This window comes from Pundamilia nyererei, unplaced genomic scaffold, assembly GCF_000239375.1.
Source record: "Pundamilia nyererei isolate P.nyererei 1_Seehausen unplaced genomic scaffold, PunNye1.0 scaffold00160, whole genome shotgun sequence".
NCBI classification, from domain to species: domain Eukaryota; kingdom Metazoa; phylum Chordata; class Actinopteri; order Cichliformes; family Cichlidae; genus Pundamilia; species Pundamilia nyererei.
The window spans coordinates 656,763-679,190 of NW_005187561.1; the positions used below are offsets into that span (position 1 = coordinate 656,763).

Genomic DNA, 22,428 nt, shown 5'->3' on the forward strand with positions numbered 1-22,428 from the left:
AAAAAAAGATACAGGCAGGGCATCAGACTTACGCCATCTCACGCTATCCCCAGCACCGCCCTGCTCTGTCACACCAACCCTCTGCATGTCGTCCTTCAGTGCGTCCATAAATCTTCTCTGTGGTCTTCCTCTTGCCTTTTTCTTGGCAGCTCCAAATTCAACATCCTTTGTTCAAAATATCCAGTATTCCTCCTGCATCCAAACCAGCTTTTTGTCCAAACTGCTCAACCTCAACTGTCCCTCTGATATACTCATTTTACTTCAATTTCAAAATATGTGTATATTTAATTTATTTGTATTTTTTATTAATTTTTTTTTTTTTTTAATGGTCCGTCGGCCCGCTTTCGGGCCTTTTTGTCACATATTGTAATCTGAGGCAAAGGATAAACATGCATATCTGAAAGACCGTTAAAGATAAAAGCCTGAATTTTTCATTGCCCTGACATACATCAAAGTACGTGTACGTACTGGCTAGGTAAAATATGAAAGAAAAAAAATTCAAGCCAACCTGTAAAGTCTCACGTTGTGAAAGACAATTCACAAAACTGTGAAATAAAGCATGCAGAAAAGCTTTTAACATGAAATACTTCATCACGAAAGATTGAGCAAATATGACAAAAACAAAAGTATCAGTAGATTGTCGCGTCTAAATAAATCAAAAGTATGACATTTACAGGTGGGACTTTAATTACAACTCAGAAAATAATTTTGTTAAATATGTATTTTATTTTTTCCATTTTCTTCTTAAATCATCACATTTGTAAAAACATTTTCTGCATTTAAAAAATGCCTCGAAAGTTTATGTTTCAAAGGTTGAACATATGTTCTGATTGCTGTGAAATTGTAGCTTTATGTATCAAATACTTTCAAGATATATTTTGGGAGAAATGGTCCATTTATCCATTTTCAGGTCTTTTTTTTTTTGCACATTGAAATCTCAGACCATGTTTGAACACGATTATCTCAAAAGTGTTCAAAAGATAAAAGCCTACAATTTTCATTTGTATTCAAATATCTGAGTATTTACTAGTTAAAATATATTTATTTAGAATTATGGGACTATAAATAAGTCCTATAATTAAGAATCCACAAATAAAAAAAACTTTACATTGCAAAAGAAAATTGGTGACAATGTCTGAATAGTTATATTTTCCAAAAATGCAAAAGCAAACGTAGAATATTTTTGAACATGAAATTGTTATTCACAAAAATAAAGAAAATGCTGTTTTTGTTCAACTTTCATGCTGGATTGGGGAAATATAACAAGTTTTACCACAAAAACAAAATATGAGCAGATAGTTTAATCCAAACAGAACAAATCTCTGTTTTGAGTTCTTGATCATCTGATTTGAGATGGAATGACGATGTTGTGATGAAAACTTTGCAAAACCTTTGGAAATGAGAGCTAGATGGTATCATGTTTGTTGGCTGGTTTTTGCTTTTGCCTTTTGAACACAGGTAGAGTGTTTTTGTAGCACAGTTCAAACAACCTTCACTAAACATGATGCCTTTCCACCTGTTGATTCTGACTCAGAAGTCCCAAGTGGGCTGCAGAGGTAGAGCAGCTACTTTAATGTCCACTGCAATGGGACTTCTATGGGAATGAAGTGAGTTTAGTAGATTTTTTTTGCAGCTCTCCCTCATTTCGGTGATTGCTCAGTGCCTATGGCCATTGGTATAGAGAGAGGGTGGAGGTAGAGAGGGCTAAGCCTTGGACCCCACTTTACAGGATCAGACCCTGCCCCAGGTGCACATGGGAAAGCACTTATTTGCTCTTTTTTTTGTTCCATATCTCAGAATCTTTTCACTTTCTCTCTTATATCCCTTTATTTGTTCTGATTTCCCATGCAATGTCATGCACACAGCTATGTGTTTTGGGTTTAAATGAGTGTTAAGATCATTAGCTACGGTGTGGTCTGCACTCACTGCGCCCTCATCGCCATTTGAGCCGTGCAGTTTCTCTTTGATACCAGAGTTTTATTGCTGCACTAGACAATATCCCTTGATTCTGAGCTAACTGTGTTTCTCCCTGAGCTCCATAGGCAGACCTGGTACGCTCATCAAACACCAAGTTGTCTTTGGCAGCTGCTGTGACATTACTCTACCTGGTCAAGAAGAGAGAAAGTTATTCTACACCAGCTTTAAAATACAACTATGGGACTATTTTTGTCAGGCATTTGGCTCCCAGTGGAGACCACTTTTGAGGCAAACACACCTGTTTTTCTGTTGCACACTGGTCTGCATAAATCTCCAAAAATAATAGCCCACTTCTATTTTTTTTCATCCAGCTTCAAATAATACTGAAAGTCAAGCTTCCAAATGAAGACTGAATACGTGTGCGTTCACCATCAGTCAGCCTGCTGTTCTATGTGTCTCGCAGACGATATGAAGTGGCTCAAAATAAGCTGCTCCGAAGGAAACGAGTTAAAAACTGACAGATATCAATGTTTACATCTTTGGACAGGGCATCAGAGCTTCATCACCACCATAAATTCTTGGCTGGTGTTAGGATACCATGCCCAAAGGCCAAAAAATGTCTGCCTCAGGTGATACGATGTGACCCTGCCCTGTTAATCCTGTTGAAGACCAGCTCGAGTGCCGGTGCTCACAGGGACAGCAGGATCAGAGTGCCTACAGCCAAGGTGGGACTTAATAAAGACATGGACCGCTGTCACATGCAACTGAAGCAAAAAAAATCTTAAGGCGTGACACATCACTAAAATGGAGCCGAACAAAGAGAGAAACGAGGTGTAATTTTAAAAAGTAAGTTACCTGCCAGCAGCTGTCACATTATTTTTGCTTTTTATTACCGCCCGTTTACCAGCTAAAAGTGCAGAGAGTGAGAGGTTTTGTCCAAGTTGTCAGGAGGCTGCTTTTGCAGCGGTATGTCAGCTCAGTGCATCCCTCTTCAGCTCAATATGTCTTCTGGCCTTTCTCCTCCGCTCTCTGCCTCCCACCCCACCCTCTTCTCCCCGCATATGGGATTCACATTTGGCTCCACTGACCGTTTTCTTAATGTGATATTATGATACATTATCTGAAGCCATTTACTCCCTGTCACCGCCTCTCGTGTGGACACAAGCCGAGTTAAGCCAAGGAGAGGCTGAGTCCAGGTGAGTTATGACCATTTAATTTGACACCATTCACAGCCGGCCCGATCTTTTACAATGCCTGAAAGTGCAATCAAAACACAAACACAAGACACTTACGTGTGCTTCTCGCTCTCACTCTCTAGGAGCCCATTGGTGGCATATAAGTTTTCACCCCCACCTCCTGCTGCTGGTTGTAAATCGCCTCTGTCGAAGGTGTATTTGTGCGAGAGAGAGAGGGAACAGAAGGTGAGAAATTTGGGGGTCAGCCGAGGCCTTCCAGGTAATTGTGCTTCTTAAACTTTTGACCCTGTAAGCCCTGCTTAGTGTGCTGCAGCTCGCGCCCCTTATTTCCCCTGAGAATTTTTACTCCCTGTACCAAGGACATGTTCGTGTGCGCTACAATGACAATCTGAGCACATGCTGTCACCAAACACGTGTTATTCTTTTACACCTTTTTTGGGGGGCCATGAACTCGTTACTTATTTCATGAGGCGATGAAAAATGGCACGAGCTTGTCCCTTAATAGGCTCTGCCTCCCTGTGCCTGTGTAAAAACTGTGAAATACCCTTTTCCCTCTGTATCCCAGTACCACAAACACATCAGTTAGTTGTCATATTTCTGATATTTCTCTATCCAGAAATGCTGAAAAGGAAGCGAGGTCACTGACGTAATCGACTGCAATAATCAGGCGACTGTTGTGCACGCAGCCTCAGAGAATATATAACTTTCAGGGCAAGCCTCATTATTTGCCTTCTCTTCACAGCAGTGTGCCCCTTTAATATTTCCAGGGTCTGTCTGTCTTCATATTGAGCCGCTTGAGAATGATGGATGAGGTTATTACAGTTGGATCCACTCGGGGCTCTCCTATATTGCAGTTTGTTTTCATCATTTCTAAACATACAACTGGCTTTAGGTTTGTGCTCATATTTCCCCTCCCCTCCGGGTTGTGTGTCTGTGTTTTAAACACAGAGTGATTTTTGGCAAATAAGTCCTTCATTCGGTTATGATTTGGCGCTTTTCATAATGTCTCCTTTTTCAATATATTCAGCGTATGTGTAGCTTTGCTTTTCTAGCAGAAGTAAATGGTATCTCAGAGTTGCAATCCCAAATATGCTTCTCTCCTTCCCCTTCCTTCCTCCCCTCCAAACCACCACCACACCTGCGAACCCCTCCGCCCCTACCCCCTGTGTCACGGGGGGGGGACGCCGCGTGAAGAGGAAGGGCCGCAGGGGCCAGTTGTTTTTAAATAAACTAAATCTGCTAACAGTTTTATAACCCTGACCTCGTAAAAAACTGGCTGCAGCTTTTGGTCAGCTCTCTCCTGATGGGGCAAGCAGAGTCGTTCCAAGCCTGGAATTCCCATTTGCCGCTGCGGAGCATGTCGGTGCGTCAGCTGGTGTGCCTGCGAGAGAGAGGGAAGAGGTAAAAGGGCGTATGATATACGATTGCTGTGTCACGATCCACATGTGATGAGCGTCCTCACAGGCGGGGAGCATCCAGGCTGCTCCCTCTGTCTGGTGATTTCCCTGTTAAAGAAAAGTAAGGGAGAGGGGGGCAAGGGAGGGAGAAAGAGAGAGAAAGCAGAGGTGAGAGAGAGAGAGAGAGAGGGAGGAGAGAGGAGCGCTCAGACAATCAGTGTGTGTCTGTGTGTGTGTAAGTGAGAGAGAGAGAGGTAGAAACAAGAGGAGAGAGGAGCTGGCTGGGAAACAACAGTTGAACAACAAATCCAGTGTTGCATGCAGCCTCTCCGGATACCTCTGCTGTCTTTCTGCTGCCGGTCACTGAAGGTAAGACCATCAGCCTGGGTATCACACCTCTGAATCTGCACTCCTGCAGATTTGGGTGCATCCTGTTGTCTTTTTTTATAACTCTGTGCGCTGCAAATGTAGTCAATCAAACTCTGTATCAGGCATGCCATCGAGGATCCAAGTATTCACTGCTATACCCTGGATGTGTTTCACGTGTGTGCATTTTTACGTAGCTGTACGTGCATCACACATGGGCTCGCTCAAAGAGAGTTTGAGTGACACTCCTGCTCACTTTTTTTTTCTCCCCCCCTACTCCTCCCTTCCTCTGTTGCACATCACTAAGCTCAGGTGTGCATTCCTGTTTTACTGCAGGGCAGTTCTACACCGTGTGAGTCCATAAACTGCAAGTGGTTGTGATTAGGACGCAGTGTGACATGATTTGTAATAAGAGGAAACATGTTTGTGTTGGCGCCGGTGGATTTGCTAATCAGGCACTGACAGCGAGGCTGGAAGGACAGTGGGAACCCGCGTGGCTTGCGGGACATTAATAGTGCGTTAATAGTGAACATCTCCGGAGATGCATGAATATGTGTTTTACAGGTGTGTGCGTTCATGGCTGTAAGTGTATGATTGACTTGGCCTGTTATGTTGGACCCCGAGGCTGCTGGCTTATGCTAGAAGTACATGATGACAGATACAATAGACTCTGTGGTAGGTAGGAGGAGGAGGAGGAGGCGAGCTACCACTTTGATTTGACTGAGGAGGAGAGGCGTGTGTGTGAGAATGATAAAGGGAGAAGGTGTTTAAATGAAAAATGAAGTGGCTACAAAAGAGTGTGGGATAATGTGAGTGGGGTAGGAGAAGAAGCCCAAGTAGGAGGAAAGGGAAAAAAAACATCTGAGAAAGAAAGAGACGGGCAGAGCCAGGAGGAGGACACAATAAATAGGAGAAACAGAATGAAACTGAGATGTGTGAGAGAGGCTGAGAAAAGAAGGGCTGGAGGAGGTGAGAGTGAGAGAGCATGACACAAGACGGGGCAGAAAAAAGAAAGCGATTGAGACCGTGTGATGCAAACAGCCCTCCAGACATCTCCGTCCACTTCCGGTGACACCAGATGAGAAACAGTTTGCGCGGCAACGAAAGAGGCGCCGCAGACACTGAGAATCACCTCTGAACTGTTTGGGGAAGAGAAAAAGGCGAAGACGAGGAGTAGGAGGTGTGTTTGAAACACTGCACATTCAGCCAGGTGCAGATAGACAGCAATACTCTGGCAGAGCAGCACACACTTGGTTTTGTGTCTCATGTTTCATATTCTCTCTCACACACACACACACTGGGGCCCATTGTGAGTATATTTATTTGGACAGTGCTGAAGCTCTGATAGGCAGTTCACAATGTCTCACTGCCACAGGAATGTGCTTCTGACAAATGGATGCTCTACACGAACCTGAGGCCATCAAGGGGATCCTTAACACCAACCACCCAGACGAGCATGTGGCAGATATCTGCTGCCCAAAGAAACCCGGTCCAGAGCGATAAAACAAATGCGTCCACGACTCCTTTCGCTCCCTCTTTTTCAAAAACGTCTTAGGCCTGGAGCTGCATTGAGGATTGATCTAGTTACATGCGCAGCTTTTTTAGCCCACAGCTCACCACAGCTTTTCTTTCCCCCCACTTCTTTCTGACACGGATGGAGAGAACAGCAGAGGAGATGGAGTTGGGATTTGAGGTGCATGCGTGTTGACTCAGGAAGATTAGGGGGTTCTGTTTTTATCAAAGCGGTCAACAAACAGCTCCCACACTCTGGTTAAATGAGAAGAAAAAGAAACTGGAGAATATTTACACAAATGCCTTCCCTGTGTATTCTCCAATCTCAGTGCCTCTTATTTCCCACTGTTTCTGAGAAGCCTAAATTGTAAAGCTAACACAAGATTAGCTCCAGCTCACACGGCCGCCTGTCATTGGCTGTACAGTGCTCTCAAATCCACACTGTTTGTCTTATCTTTACTTGGGGGGAGGGGGGGATATATATTTAGTGAGGAGCTTAGCTTTTAGGAGAGTGGCGCGTGGGGAGGGTAAGAGAGGGTGAATGTGTGTGTGTTTTAGACAGAGAGGAAGAGTAAGTTTGTGTGTGCGTTTTGAGAGCTGGCGTCAGTAGACAGTGGAAGAGCTTGGCACTCTGCATGCCAAACTGTGTGTGTGTGTGTGTTTGTGTGAGTGTGGTTGGACAGGTCTTTGGTTCTGTACACCCCCACCCCCCCTCACTTCACTGCAGTCAGGAATCTGCCCTTTAGTTTATTAAAAGCTGGTGAAACAATGGAGGGGGTGAGGTTGGGGATGAGGGCAGGTGGTGGTGAATAGAAAATCATGACGTAAACTCTGGGCATGATACAGAGCCGTGGCAGATCAGCAGCGAGGGTGATGATGTAGCAGTAAATGTAGGAGAGAAGGCAAGATTGAGTTATTCATGACAGATCATAAAACAACCTTTTCCCCCGCTCTACCTGTCACCTCGCCCTCACTCCATCTCCTCCATCGTCCTGTGATGCACCTGTTTTTCTCAGCAGGGCAGTGGGGGCTTAATACCCGAGCTCCCCATTGTGACTGCAGACAGGCCCATCACTGGACAACAACTGTGTACTCAGCTGCCGCCAGGCATAGGTGATAAAGCAGAGGATCCCTCAGATCCCGACTCCTCTACCCAGGCCATGTGCCGTCACACACCAACATCCCAGCAATGTTCAGAGCCCCAGAGCAGGAGCATAATAACACCCACGAGAATACCACATGACACAGCCCTTATGTACATATGTGAGGGTTTGTGTGTGTGAGATGAAAACCCATAAGTAAGGTGGGCAGGGGATATTTATACTTGCACCCCACTGCTAAGAAGAAAACATGGTAACAAGTATTGTGCAATTCTGTTCCACACAACATACACTGGGGCGTCAGCGCAGTGTCACTTTTCATAACAGATTTTTGAGATAACGTAATTGTTTCACTTGTACCTCTTGAACAAAAGTTTTCATTATGACTTGTGTTTGTGTATCTTAGAGCAGTGGAAAACAGGGAAATCAGTTTTTGCTGTCACTGATCTGTGTGAACTGATCGATTGCTTGGTTTTATAAATGGTAAGAAAATAATGAAAACTGTTCACCACAGATACTCCAAAAGTAGTCAAAAACCTGAAGCAGATCTGGCCTGCCTGTATTTCAGACCCATCATGATCGGTCTCTGTATCCCAGGTGAGCGTGGGGAGGCATCTTTCCCACAGTAGCCTCTAAGAGAGGCATCACAGTGTCTGCACTTCTTAAGCTTGGAATTATCTTCTCATAACTAGCTGAAGCCAAAACCTTCAGACCACACAAACTGTGGGGCTGTGTTTGTAGTAATGTGGTTTGGATTCCCACATATTATATATTTAACCCAGTTTGGATCTCTTTGCAGGTCCAGAGCCCTTTTTTAAATTAGCCGCCCTTTGGCTATGCTGTGCTAAAGTTATATAAAAATGAAGGAGAGTTTGTTTAATTTGATTTGTTCTATGACAGATGATATGTCTTTTTATAAGCAATAAGCACAGATCTAGATAGGAGTTACAGTGCAAATAATACATGCTGAGTAATAATTTCGTCTGCCTCTGGGCCTCCAGCTTTGGCACTCTTATTAGTTTCTGAGTACTGGGAATTTCACGTTGGTCAGTTGAAGAGGAAAAGAGATTGCTTTAGATTTGGAGGCCTTTGTGCTAAATTACTGAAGTCCCAATTTGTTTAAGTAAGACCTGAAGCAGTGGACGCACTCTACCAAATCACACCAACAGGTGCTTTATATTGTAAGGTACACCCTACAATAATACATACAGAGAAAAAATCAGTGGGAAGGAAAAACTCCCTTTGGTGGACATCTGCCGCAACTGGTTGGGGTAAGATAGGTAAAGGATAAATAAAGGTAATGGATAATTGCCATTTACCTGGTATAGGCCAAAGAAGCAGGATGTTCACGAAGAATCTAAAGCTAAAACTATTAGCTTTTTGCTAAATGATTTTACAATCATTTCTTAGTAACTCACTGTCATCTCAGGTCTGTCAGGCTCTGAATTTCTCCACGTGAATGATGTGAATGAATTTGTAAAAAGAATGTCATGTTTCAATAAAAGGGTTTAGAGTGTGCTTCCTTACTTCACAAGTCAAAGCGTACATTCATGACGCTGCATTTTCACCTGACCCCATGAACTCAGTAGCTCGTAGAACCACCTTTAGCACTAATAACGTGAAGTAATCCATTTCCCCATAGCTTTATCAGACTCTCACATTGAATTCTGGCACACTCTTCTTTTCAATGTTGCTTCAGTTCATTGAGGTTTGTGTGCCTTTGTTTATACACAAGTCTCTTAAGGTCCCACCACAGCATTTCATTTGGGTTGAGGCATATACACAGGCGTTCATGGTTTACTCAGTGACTGTAAGGTGCCCAGGTCACGTGGCTGTAGAACAAACTCAAACCATCACCCCTCCACCACCATGCTTGGCATTTGGTATGAGATGTTTGTGCAGATATGCTTCACCAAACGTGGTGCTGTGCATCACGGCCAAACATCTCCACTTTTGTCTCGTCTGTCCAAAGAACATTGTTCCAGAAGTCTCGTTTTTCATTCAGGTACAGCTTTGCAAACCTAAGCTGTGGTGCCATGTTCTCTACAGAGAGAAAAAAGGCTTCAGGCAACATTTCCAAGTAAGCAATACACATTAAGGCTTTTTATAATCGTAATTTTTGAAACTACTAACGTTGGCAGTATAATATAAACTAAGTAGCCATTAAGTTTATATCTAAGACCTCTTTTACGCGCCAGCTGTACACATTAAAGAGTTAGTTCTAAGCAGTGTATTCAACTTACTTGTTTAACCATCTTAATTAAGGTAACATATTAAACAATTTAATATGTTGTAACTGTACTTAGTTGAAAGTTCTGTCTTTATTAGTGGTGGTCTTAACTCAATATATACATAAAAAAATCACCCCACAACTCTATCGTTCTCCTCTTGTAATAATGCTACTCTGGACTACTTGTTTTTGCCTTAGACTTGGCAATATTGTGATAGCTAATTCAGCATATCTCCCCCATGTCCCTGGCTTCTGTAGAACACAACATACTTTCTCCTTCTTTGCTAGAACAGTACAAGTCTAACACTCTGAAGCAGCGGTCCAGCTGCTGCTTCCTGTAGTGTTACCTCATGCAGTGTTCCTATTCCACTAAGCTCTGAACATGGATTCCTGTCACGGATATCAGGACACAGGCTTTCAGTTAACACAACTAAGAACCTGGATTTGTTAAAGCAAAATCAATTCGAGTGATGTATGTGATACACCAAATGGAAGTTATCCATGTGATGAGGATGAGGGACGAGGTGGTTTTTTTGCTGGAGGTTATGGGATTGGACCTGGTCTTGCAGCAATTTTTCTACAACGATCATCAAAGGAGGTTGTTTACTTTAACTGAGGTGAAATTTCATGGGTAATTCAGAATTAATGACTTGTTGTATTGCTCACATAGCAGCACATTATAATGAAAGCAGTAAGGACCCAAGGTGACATAATGAGGTTGTATCCAGCACTCCTCCCAGAAATAATCATTTCTATCAGACATCAGACGGTACCGGTGCAACTGCTTGGTCTTGGGGATTAAAGAGAAAGATGTGATGGGAAAGGAACGATAGAGGGACTGTTTTTGGGAAAAGGAAAAGGTTCAAGTTTAAGTGGAACACCATGGGGATTTGTTTTTGTAATTATATCAGAAAGACAAGCTTGGTTGGACTTGATGATGGGGTTGATTCCAAACAATAGATCCAGGAAAGATATGGACCGTAACGGTCTCGGGTTTGCTGGTCATTATACTTGGATCGGTTGGGGGAATGGGGTGGAAGGGGCAATAGAGCTTGTTTTTCTAAACTCTAAGATCTCTATAAATATGAATTGGATAGGTGAGAGTATAAGGTACCTGGCATTTCACACATTAATAAGTTCTCAGTTTGTACATTCACAGTGCAGTAATGAACTCACTCAGCCAGATACAATCTCCATATATTATCCTGAAAGCCCCCATTATCTGAGTCAGCTGCCATTCGTAGCTCTGTATTGATACGACCAGCTTTCAGAGTTTAAGCCTGAGTTGCCAAAAGAGACAGTAATAATGATGTGTGGTCACCTTGCGGTAAGGGCACGTCCCTGCTTGCATAGCAATGATGTTAGAGGGAAGCTGCCTCAGATGGATACATAACAAGCAGACGACAGTCATAGAAAGTCATCTCCCTGGTGCACATAAAAAGGTGGAAATGTCTGGCTAGCTCAACTAATTAGTAATCAGAGAGCGCAGAGCTGGCTGGAGACCAAAATTATGAGATTTAGGGTAAAATAAAGTTTGCTTGACTTGTCCTGGTATTTACTCGGCGGTTCACTCCTGTCATTATCTTTGATTGTTTTGCTTCATGGTAAGGCCTGTTGTCTAACAAAAACACATGTTCTGAGCGGAAATTTTGATTTATGAGGAAACACTGTGGATGTTTTTCCTGTGAAAACACCTAAATACAGTTACATTGTCATGTTTGATCTGAACTGATTAAACACATTTCCCTTAAAAAGTGGGTTAGGAGATGCTGCAATCACATATGCTTTCTGTTCTTTCATCCAAAACCAGACTGTCGTCCAGCTAAGGCAGCATCCAGCTGTCACTGAGCGCCAAAACTACAGGAGCCAGAAAATTCACAGATTGACTGCATGTGTACTTTTAATAGGCAATTTGAAAGGGAAAATCAGTTGAATCGTCAATAATTCATTGTTTAGTCAGTTGAGAGCAGGGAAACCATATTATCATAATTGAAGCTGATAATGACCATTTTATCCAGACATCTGTGTGTTTGAATACAGTAGATATTAAGCAGTATTCCAGTTCATTGTAAATATGTCTCTCAGGCCATGCTGAGGTCTGTAGTGTAAAGTCCTCTTAAGTCGTTGTCTCCACTGAATTTTTAGGAAGGTATCTGACTTTTTAACTGCTATATGCACAAATTTGTTTGCCACCTGCTCACTAAGTTGCTATGCTTCTTTGAGCAAACTCTTTCCTGTTGCATTGATCATTTCAAGTGTTTTAGAAATATTGATTATGGAGGCTGGAAGAAAGGTCTAGTTCATTTTTTGAGTCCACATTGCTTAGATTTTATGGGGTAGTAAGATCACATTCACTGGAAAATAAACCTGTTGACCACATATTCAGCTGACGTGCAGAAAACCTAAGAACTGCTTTACCACTTGAGTATTGGTTGTTTTCTGGGTCTCTGGGGACGTAATGAAGCTGTCATGTGTACTCTGTAGTGCGCACTGCACTGAAAGGGAATTTGGAGGCCACGGGGCATGCAAGGTGTGCACAGAGGCATAAGTGAGGGTAGTCTCGGGTCAAAAGGAGCCCGACAGCAAATTTTTGTCTCACTGCCCCATTGCTGCTTAATCTGGTCTTTAAAACCCCTTAGCAGTCGGACGTACCGCCCACGGGACATTGGATGGTTTAGGGGACTAATTGGACTGCTAAGGGGTTAAATGGATCAGTTATCATAGTTTTGTATTTTTGAATTAGCTTTTATTTTGTATTATTTTCAGTTAGTTTTCTGAGTGGATTTTCTTGTTTCGGATTAGTTTATAAAATGTTTACTTTTAGTTTTTAATTAGCATCAGAGTTTAAGTCTATTTTAACTGTTACTGTATAAAAGGGAATTGTCAGAGGCAAGATTTAGGAAAATCTGTACAATTATTACAATAAAAACAGAACTTTTTGAAAGCAGTTGACTCTTGTGGAGTCTCGATAAACATGTCCCTCAGTGTCATCAGGCAAGCTGTAATTAAAGTTTTACCAGACACTAAAGGATATTTCCTCTATATTTCTATTTTATTTTCGTTTTCAAAGTTCACAAAATCATTACAGTTAGTGTTAGTGTAGTGTAATTTTTATTTTTTTTCATAATAGATATTTTTTTCATGTCCAGTTTTATTCTACTTTTTGTAAGCTATATTCACATGGGTGCACGTAAATATGTAGATCATGTCGATCTAGTAAAAACAAGCCAACATCTGCTTCAATGTCCACTTTGGCTGATGCCTCTATTTTCCTCGTTTACTCTGTCTTACATGGGAACTGAATTGATTCCACTGTACGATTATCAATGACTTGACTGTGTAATTTCTAAGACATGCACACTAATGATGCTGATAGCGATACCAGCAGCAGAGACGGGGATAACAGTGTTCGTTCTAACGGTATGGCTGGCAAAGCTGGAAGTGCTGATGGGTGCTGGCTGTCTAAAGCATCCTGTTGCATGAGCCGACTGCAATGTAAACCCTGCAGCACATGTTCGACAAGCCAACGAAACATCTCGGGGAATATTTATTTTAACAGGCCAAATGATACTTCTATTTCTCTCAAGAGGAATGTTAAGGTTAAATGATTCCCCCTTAGAAAGAAAAACACTGGGGTTGAACTAAAGGGGAGCTGAAGATGGAGAGATGGGTTAAAGGTTTTGCCCGAACTAGTTGCTTGGTTTTAGTTCAGATGAAGAAGTGAGTGCAAGATGGTGCAGTGTTGAAAAGGGATGTAATAAAATGATAATAATAACATAATTTCATGTATTCGTGTTTTGTGAAAGTATTTTCTCTGTTTATATTATAACACATTTAGTGCAACTGACCTGTTTGGGAAGTTATTTTGAAATGTAGTAGGTCACAAATTGCTAGACATAGCTTTAAAACGCAAGACTATAAGTAATTCAGTCATGTGCCAGATGCATTCCTTGTAAGTAATAAAACAGGAAAGTTCTCTACAGGCTGAAGACGTTCCCTTAGGTTTGATCATTTTAGTAGCAGTACAAGCCACTTGCTGCAAATTATTGTAAATTGTTTCTGGTGATTAAGGACCCTGGAATGTACTTTATTCCACCCTTGGTCAATAGCGACTTCTTGGCTTTCAATATATTACCTCCCCTGCTGGTACTGCAGCTTCTGCATGCATGTCCTTTTCATGCTTTGGAGAGGCAAAGCGTGAAATGGACACGGTGGATGTCTGTTACACGTTTTTCCATGATATCGGGTGGAACTGTGACTAGGATAAAGCAACTAAAATAGTGCATATTGCATGAGAAAGGCAACTGGATGCATAGAAGCCTCAGGTGGGTGATTAGCAGATGTTTGGACACACACTCACAAAAACACTAATGCATTAAAGTTACATTTTCATTTTCTACTGTAATGTAACTCCACTTCTTGCATAGGTATGTAACTAAAAGCAATTGACTGAAGAGCTAGTTACAAATTGTCTTGAGTTAAAATTTCAATAATTTCCAAGTATTATCAAAGTACTATTCAAATAGGTTACATTTCACAAACTTTTTAAGTAGACATTATCACTTAATAACTACTTGTACTCATCACATGTCAAGAGGTGTCCACACAGGAAGCAACAACCAGCAACATGGCAACCTCAGACCATAGAGAGCAATTAGGTCATCTTACCATTTACACATTTATACTGTCACAAGGGAGGGAAACAAATGTCAGCAGCATGAAGTAGGCTAGTCATTAATGCTCAAACGTTAAACTTTTCTCAACTTCAAGGATTAAAGCACTTACAGGTGACAATGAATGATATGATTGACATATGACAGAGTGGAAAATATATCAGTGGGGTTATATAGTTGTCCCTGAAATTAAATACATATTCATTTAGTTGAGGAGTAATAAGGAACAGAATATTCATCAAAATTATAACTTTCTTCTCATCCCAAAGCAACTGTGTAAAAGTCATATTTTTCCACAGCAACACTAATGAGCACCTACATTTACAAAGCCACGGTTTACACTTGACTTTAGTTGTACGTGTTTAAAAAAAACAAAACACTTAAGCATAAATACAGCTCCTGCGACTCCATGTGTAACCACTTCTTCGTAAACCTTTAGCACACAAGTATAAATTGGGTCAAAGTATTTAAAATGATCACAAAGCATGAATTTATGGGTAGCTCATGAAAATAGATAGATAATAATAGTTAATAAACTTCAACATGGCTATTTTGCTCCTTTCGCCATCTCTCACCCTACCATGCACTTAATTCACAACACATTTCAACATACCTGCTGCAGCCAGAACCAGGCTCACTTTTAACACAAACCCTATTGTCAGAAGGACTATAAAACTATGAAGTCGAAAAAAAATTACCTAAATAAATGTGAAAATATGCAGAGGGCTTGCAGTCATGAGAGGGCTTGTTGGGAAAGTGAATTATTTTAATGAAAAAGTCATTCCTGGGGAGAGGAAAAGGCCCGGCTGCAGGCTGTTTGTGCATGGCTTAAGTTTCTCTTCTGTAATAAAAGCACAAGGACTTATGTGTCCACATGTGTGTGCCGTGTGTGGGTGTACTGGGTTGAGCGTGGAATAAAGGAGACAAAGTAGACGGCCAGTTTCTTGAGACACACACACTCAAATAATTAATCTCAAAAACTGGCAGAAAAAAAAAACTGTCTGGAGATAGCTTCATCCACTACACATGAATTGTAGCATTTGGAACAGTTTGACTTGTGGACAAAACATAGAACGGCCACACGCAATATCGCTGCTTTTTCTGGTCTTTATCTCTTCATGTTTCCATTGATGCAGTTATGTTTGTCTTCTGCTTCCAGACTCTGATGGATTAAGGCAGCGGGGGATGGAGCAGCCTGCCCAAGAAACCCTCCTACTACCTAAAGCTTGCTGAATTTGAACCTACAGTGAGCTGACAGGAACAAAGCAGAGTCAAAGACAATCTCCTTTTGTGCAGCCTTGTGACAGAACAGACTCTGTAAGGAGGAGGAAGAAAAGCAACTACGTTACACGTTGGACATCCCGTGAGGATCAAGAGCCTCAGGGTGGCCCGATCATGAAACCTTCCACCTCTGGTCTTCTGCTGGTTCTAATGTGCTGCCCCCTCCTGGGCTTGGTCCATTCTGCCAGCAGCAGCAACAAGGCCAGCGATAACGGACACGCACACCTGGGAGATGCTGACCCAGACCGCTGCATGAGGCATCACTTTGTGGAGACCATCACACACCCAATTTATAAATGCAACTCCAAGGTAAACCTACCAACACACTAAAAGCCAACCTTTCATATGAAATCTAGATAGTTGTCAATGTTTGTTATGTGACTTTTACTTTGTTTGATGTATTAAATGTTTATTGTTGCCAGTGTTTAAATGGAGTGCAATATAAGTTCAAAAATGAGACCATCCCCGAGTCTCTCAGTTCCCTCTGTCAGCCGGTGGTGTGATTACTGTGTGAACGATGTGATTGAACTTTTCCACAAAAACCCAAAGGATGTGACAATTATTCTACACCCCACGTAGCTCAGTGCCTGCCTTCTAGTGCAAGTGTCAAGAGCAGAAAACAACAGCTTAGAACATAAGTCAACTAATAAGCCCTGTCATACACTGCAGGATGAAACATAAGGTTAGCTAGCTACCTGGTGTTGGTATCAAGTTGTCCATGTTAGCTGATGAGCTGAAATTAGCCAGAACACAGTTTTATTTAAGTTGGATGGTCTGGAGATGGAAGTGGAAATTTGACTATCAGGGGAAACTGTGGTGGACTTCAGGATGTTTAGTTTTCAGAGTCACGGACAAACTGCAAACAGCAGGGTCTGCTAATTAATCTAATAACTTAGCTGGACATTTTAAAACGACTTTATCTGCTAATGTTACCAAAGCTGAGTATGGCTAATCACATCTTGCTTGTCAGTGAAAATCATATCTGAATGAAAATGCTAGTTGGTTAGCTTGCCCAGCTAAAGTGATCATTGATTATACAGTGTCACATGGTACTGATTTTAGTAAATCATGCAATGGCAAAGATATCTATGAGTAATATTTACTTTAAACAAAATATGGTTTTCTTTTCAACATGGAGGTGGTTAGCAAGCTGTCTGCAATTTAGCTTTGATGTCTTTATGTTGACACGCAGTGTTTATACCGGTCTCCTGGTTTCTGTTCAAGATACAAGAAATACAGCACATACAACAGAACAACATTTTTTTGCAGGACAGTGTTGACTGGCGAAAGTACAAGCTGAGCATGAACCTGAGCTATAGCCTACTGATCACCTGGGTGGAGGTGTCAGCAATAACAGTGGTTTTCTAAGGTTGCACAGAGCTCCTTAAGGTAATGGGCCATTTGCTTCAAATCAAGCTCCTGAGCCTAAGAATAATACCCAGCAATGACTTAAGAGCCATTTTTTCTCACAAATTCCTTCCTTTCTACTAGTATTGCTCATTTCCCCTTGAAAGCCTTTCTCCATTTGACCATTCTAGTGTATCATTCTTTCCTTTGCTCTCTTAATCTCCATCTCTTTTAGAAGAGTCACATAGGAGTGTGTGTATATGTGTGTGTGTTGGTGGTTCTGGAGATGGGCCACGCTGCAGACATATTCTGCACCTCAGCTGGGGCTCAGATTTGGCTGAAGCTATCGTGTCGCTGTTAGCCTGCTCGCTCGTGCACTGCCAGGTGCTAAAGAGGGGGAGAGAGAGAGATGGGGTGAGGAAAGAAGAAGAAAAGTGGAGAGGCAGTGATTAAACAATGGTGTGGTGTGTATCCTGACAACTTAAAGACAGCCACTTGACGTAAAGAGACTGATGATCCCACTGAGTAGCACCAAACATGTGAATGCTATTGTGGGAAGGTGCTGTCGATTTTCCCTCTTTCCTTTTGTTGTGCACCAGTGCAGTTGCTTGTCTAGCGTGAGTGATCTGTTCTTTGGTCTTTTTTTAATATTCTGACTCTGAGTGCATCAAGCAGGTGGCCAAACCGCAACTCGGCTCAGGCGAGGCAGGGCTGAACACACACTCAGCATGAGCTTGGCTTTCTATTACAGCGCACAGAGAGCCGAGTGGAAGCCTAACTGAGCAACTGTTTTACACCTCAGGCCTGATTTAGACTTCTGTGGTGAATCTTTGTAGTGCCTACAATGTAACCTACGTAAGTGGCCGACTTCTTGCCGGCATTTATGCCTGTGCTGGTGCGTTATGTGCTAGTTAGCATGTGGTCGTGTCCTTTGTTTTATATGCGGTGCCAGCGGATAGAAACCAATAAAATGATGGGCCCTCACGCTTTGTTGTGTTCTTTTTTGTTGTTTGCTTCTTTTCTGGGGTAAACTATATTGGTTCCTCGAGTCTTTCCACTTTCATATTTTGGCTGTGTACAGTACTGTGCAAAAAGTTTGAGCCAGCTGTCACGTCTTTATATTTTGATTCTGCAAAGCCAAACTTCCCTGTCCTTTTAACCTCTTAAGCCCCAAGCCTAACTGATCTCCTGCCTTTTGCTCCCGTGTCAGGAGACGTTGGGGCTTAAGAGGTTGTCTTGAGTGATGGGTCCTCAGGTTGTCTGAAGGTGTTTTAAAGCTTTTCTTTGAACATTTTCATTCCAGTCCTTGTACCTGACCATTTTCAGAGGATTTTCATTTTTAATTCTTGAGTTTTAAATCCCTTAATGCTGACCTATGAATTAGTATCACAAAAGTCATTTAACAAAGGGATGAGCCAGCGTTGTGTCTACACAGACAATTTAGTAAATAAACAATTTTAAAAGTATCTTCTGTCACTTTATTTTGTCTTTTGTCAAATAGTTTGATAGACTTAAAATAGCAGTAGTAGGCGATTTGGAAAGAGCTGTTAGCTGAAAACTTGTTGCCATATCTCATCATGTTGTGCATTGTGCCCTGAAATATTTAGAGGAAACTGGGGGACAAAAGAAGTGGCAGGCTTAAAAATATACATCAGATAAACAGTATCTGAAAGGCCCGTTCTTAAGGAACAGGAAAAAATCCAGTAAAAAAAAAAACTGACACAAGACCTGAGCGATGCATCTGGCACTCCAGTTGATCCAACTTCAGTTTGATGACCATCAGAAATGGTCTCAAGAAGGCAAGAAGGAAGAGAAACAGGGAAAATGTACTTATAATAACTTTATTTATATAGAACAGTTACAAAGGGCTTCATAGTTTGGATAAAAATGCATTAAAGTTAAGTGCACATGTTCAACCATGCAAGCACACAGTCGCTTTCATTCCTGCATACACAGTCCTATACACGCATAGCAGAAGAAAAAAAGGCCACAAATAGACAGCAAAAGATTAAGTAGAAGCTAAACTATAGAAATGAGATTGCAGCAGATGTTTAAAACAAACCCCAGATTCAGCCAACCTGAGCTACAACCACAAAATCGTGATTACCACAAGCTTTAAGATAAGAGCAACAGTTAGGAGACCCCGATCAGATGAGGTTGGCTGCAGTTATGATGTCTCAGTAGCTCTGCTTTATACGCAGGAGCCCGGTCATGAAGGGCTTTATATGTTGTTAGTAACATTCTTAAATGGATTCTGAATGACGGCTAGTTTTTGTTTTGTTGCATCATGTACCAACTGAAGACGGGCTGAAGAGGCTGAGGAATGCATGTGAAAAGTGAGCAGCAATAATCAAGACAGAAGAAAATTGTGTGTGTACAAGAAGTTCCACATTATTTGGAGGCAATTAAGGTTTGATTTTTCAAATGAATCTTAAATGAAAGAAACAAGACTGGATGAGGTATGCCAGATTACACAGTGAACTGGACTAAAAAATCAGTGGCACCAGATCTTATAGAGGTGGATCTTTAGAGGATTTGTATGAACAAGAGAGGGGGACAACAGCGAATGTCTACAGCCATCTGTAAAACATGGCTTGGGGCCAGTAGTGTTGGGGATCAGGCCTCAACATTATTGAAGCAGTGTGCGATCACCTTGACAGAAAACAGAACAAAAGACAGAAACATCCAAAGAACAGCGTTGACTGACCTTCAAAAAGCTGAAAATAAGAAATAACGAAAGCTTTAAAGGTGGTCATAAAAGTGACCATACAAAACACTGACTTTGTGTGTTTTTGCCTTCTATACTCTGTGTATTGTTACACATTTTTCCTGTTTTCCTAGGAACAAAGAAATATGGGGCAGCTCAAGCTCAAGCAGTGCTGTATGACTAGAAAAAAAAAGCTCTCTCTGCTGTCTGCAGCCCAGGTGTTGAGTAATATTCTGGTAGCAAACTCCTCCATTGTAAATTTGAACTTACACCATCACTACGCTAATTCCACAAATAAAGTTGAGTTTACAGGGTGCGAAGAGCACAACTCAGCCAGTGGAAGCAGTTGTATAATGTCCTCTGTGGATCTGAGGGGAGAAGAAAAATAAACCTGGGGATTTCATTATGGTTATCTTGGCACTGTGCAGCGTGCAAAGAAATAGGATTGGGTTTGTTTTTGAATGACTTTCCTGCTTAGATGCTAACGCAACTCTTGCCTGAGCATCTGTCTCAACTTATTAGCAAAAACATGATGAAAACACACAGGTTAGATCCACAGTGTGTGGTTTCCTGCCAGTGCTGAACTGCTGCTTTCTCGGGTTAATGTAAGTAACAGTTGTGACCTGTTTCACCGGAGCTGAAGAAAATTTCTTCCTTAATTGTGAAGGAAAAAAACAATATTTCATACACTGATGTTGTTATTTATTGTACTTTTTTGTGCACAAACATAAAAATTGTACTGTTTTGTTTTTTTGCAGTGCAGTAAAAATGAGTGAAAAATTGTTCAAGATGTTGATTTTTTTTTCTTCCCTCTTTGTTCTCTGCTTATTTTCACCCCTGCTGGGTTTTTGGTGTTGATGTGTGAGTATACTGTACATTGTCATTTATGTGACACTAAACCAACTATAGGGTTCAGTTATTCAAAGAAATGTAGAAAGCCATCTGACAAATGGATTTATCAGAAATTGCCTTTGATTTGTGTTCAAAAACACAGAACACACTTACCAGTTATTACCAGTGTAAAACTAGTTCTTCACCTTGAGTTTTATTTAAGCCTGTAAAGCCTGAAAATTTCCAGAAAATTCCTTTCTTTCAAACTATTGTTTGTCGACCCTTCTGACGAATTTGCATGTATAAGATTTAATTTGTATCATTTTTGCTACGTCCAGGATTTTTGTGCAATTTATTTTTCATAGTTTGTTTATCTTAAACCAAAAAAACATATTAGAGGGTTATAGTTCTTAAAAACTGATGCATCAAATCTGATATACTTGGCATTACAGGGTTAATTATAATTTAAATGCATTAAAAAAAATTCCAAGGTTAAATTTTTTTTTTATAATTAGGGTTCCAACTAACTATTACTTCCACTGCTGATTAATTAATGTGTTGTTCAGTAAATGAAATATCAGAGCACAGGAGAGCCTGAGGTGACCTAAGGCTATAAAATCAAGCTTTCATATGAGAAACTGAACTGAACGTGTTATTCCTCTTAAGTATTACTGCCCTCACAACCCAAGCACAATGGGGCAGAAGAGAATGTGGAGACCACACATGATTTTAACCAAGTGTTTCACCAAAACGTTTAACATGGAGTGAGTTCTTCGGTTATGTGTCTTGTGTGAACAAGTGCTGTGCAAGTAAACCAAAAAAATAATGGTGACAACGTTCAGTAAAAACAAATAATCTGGAGGTCAGCGAGCAGCTGAGTCCGTAGGCCCAAATTGTATATCTGCAGATGAGCAAACCAGGTGTCAGCCATTACTCCCAGGGAGCCATTCCACACATCCAAGCAACGACAAAAAACAGGAAGTGGATCTCGAGACCCTCTAAAGGCCAAGATGACACTTCAGCCTCTAAAACATTAAAACAAACTCTATAACATGTTAAATGCATGAAAAAAATATTCTTGCTGTAAGAGACTACAGTAAGCAAACACAATCCCCCATCCCCACACACAGACAAAAGAAAGAAAATATTTCACTTGCCCCATGCATCTGAATGGATCAGTCACACAAGCTATCCATTTGACGACAGCACAGATTACTGTGTCGACTCTGGATTTTGTCTTTAGGACATGTGGGACTTCCTCACGGGAATCACAAATATTTCAGTGCAGGGTTGCAGAAAACTCGTCCTTCATTTCCGAGTATCTTAGTTCTTAACATAATTACATCTGTCTAAACTTGGACAGCAACACTGCTGCGGACATGCTAGTTGATGACAAAGTTTTAATGCTTTTATTTTGAAATTTTGGTTATTAATTACTTTTATTTTAAAAGACAAATGCTTACATTCTTTATGTCACACTGTAATTACATTGTTACCTAACAGATCCATGTGCATTTAGCAACCCCGGCTCAAATAAAGTCCAATGCTGCTCAGTTTTAGTCTGAAAATCCAAGCAGTGACTTTTTTAAAGTAAAACAGCAGCTGTTGTTGGAAACACTGAAGTAATTTCAGCCAAAATAAGCACCATTATTCCTAATTACAAAAGTACTTGAGTTTAGAGCATAAAACCTCAAATTCAAATTAAAAACTGCCAATAAAAAAACCAAAGTAGGAAAAAGTAACCACAGCGCCTGTCACTAAAACACAACAGACCGATGAATGCAAGGTTCATGTCATATTGGAGTTTTCATGATTAATCATAGCTAGCTTTTCATCGTGAGAATTCAAGAATTTAAGATAATTCTTTTAAA

The 22,428-nt window shown here is 41.1% G+C and overlaps 1 protein-coding gene across 1 annotated transcript in view; it reads left to right on the forward strand.

Annotated features, from left to right (window-relative positions):
- The first annotated feature begins 4,750 nt into the window (after positions 1 to 4,750).
- The window catches only part of ndp (norrin cystine knot growth factor NDP), a 22,052-nt gene continuing 4,374 nt past the window's right edge, over positions 4,751 to 22,428 (forward strand). The window contains exons 1-2 of the mRNA XM_005745513.1: positions 4,751 to 4,879; positions 15,551 to 15,981. Of these exons, the coding sequence (XP_005745570.1) occupies positions 15,787 to 15,981 (195 nt within the window). The 5' untranslated portion in view covers positions 4,751 to 4,879; positions 15,551 to 15,786. The remainder of the gene's footprint in view (positions 4,880 to 15,550; positions 15,982 to 22,428) is intronic.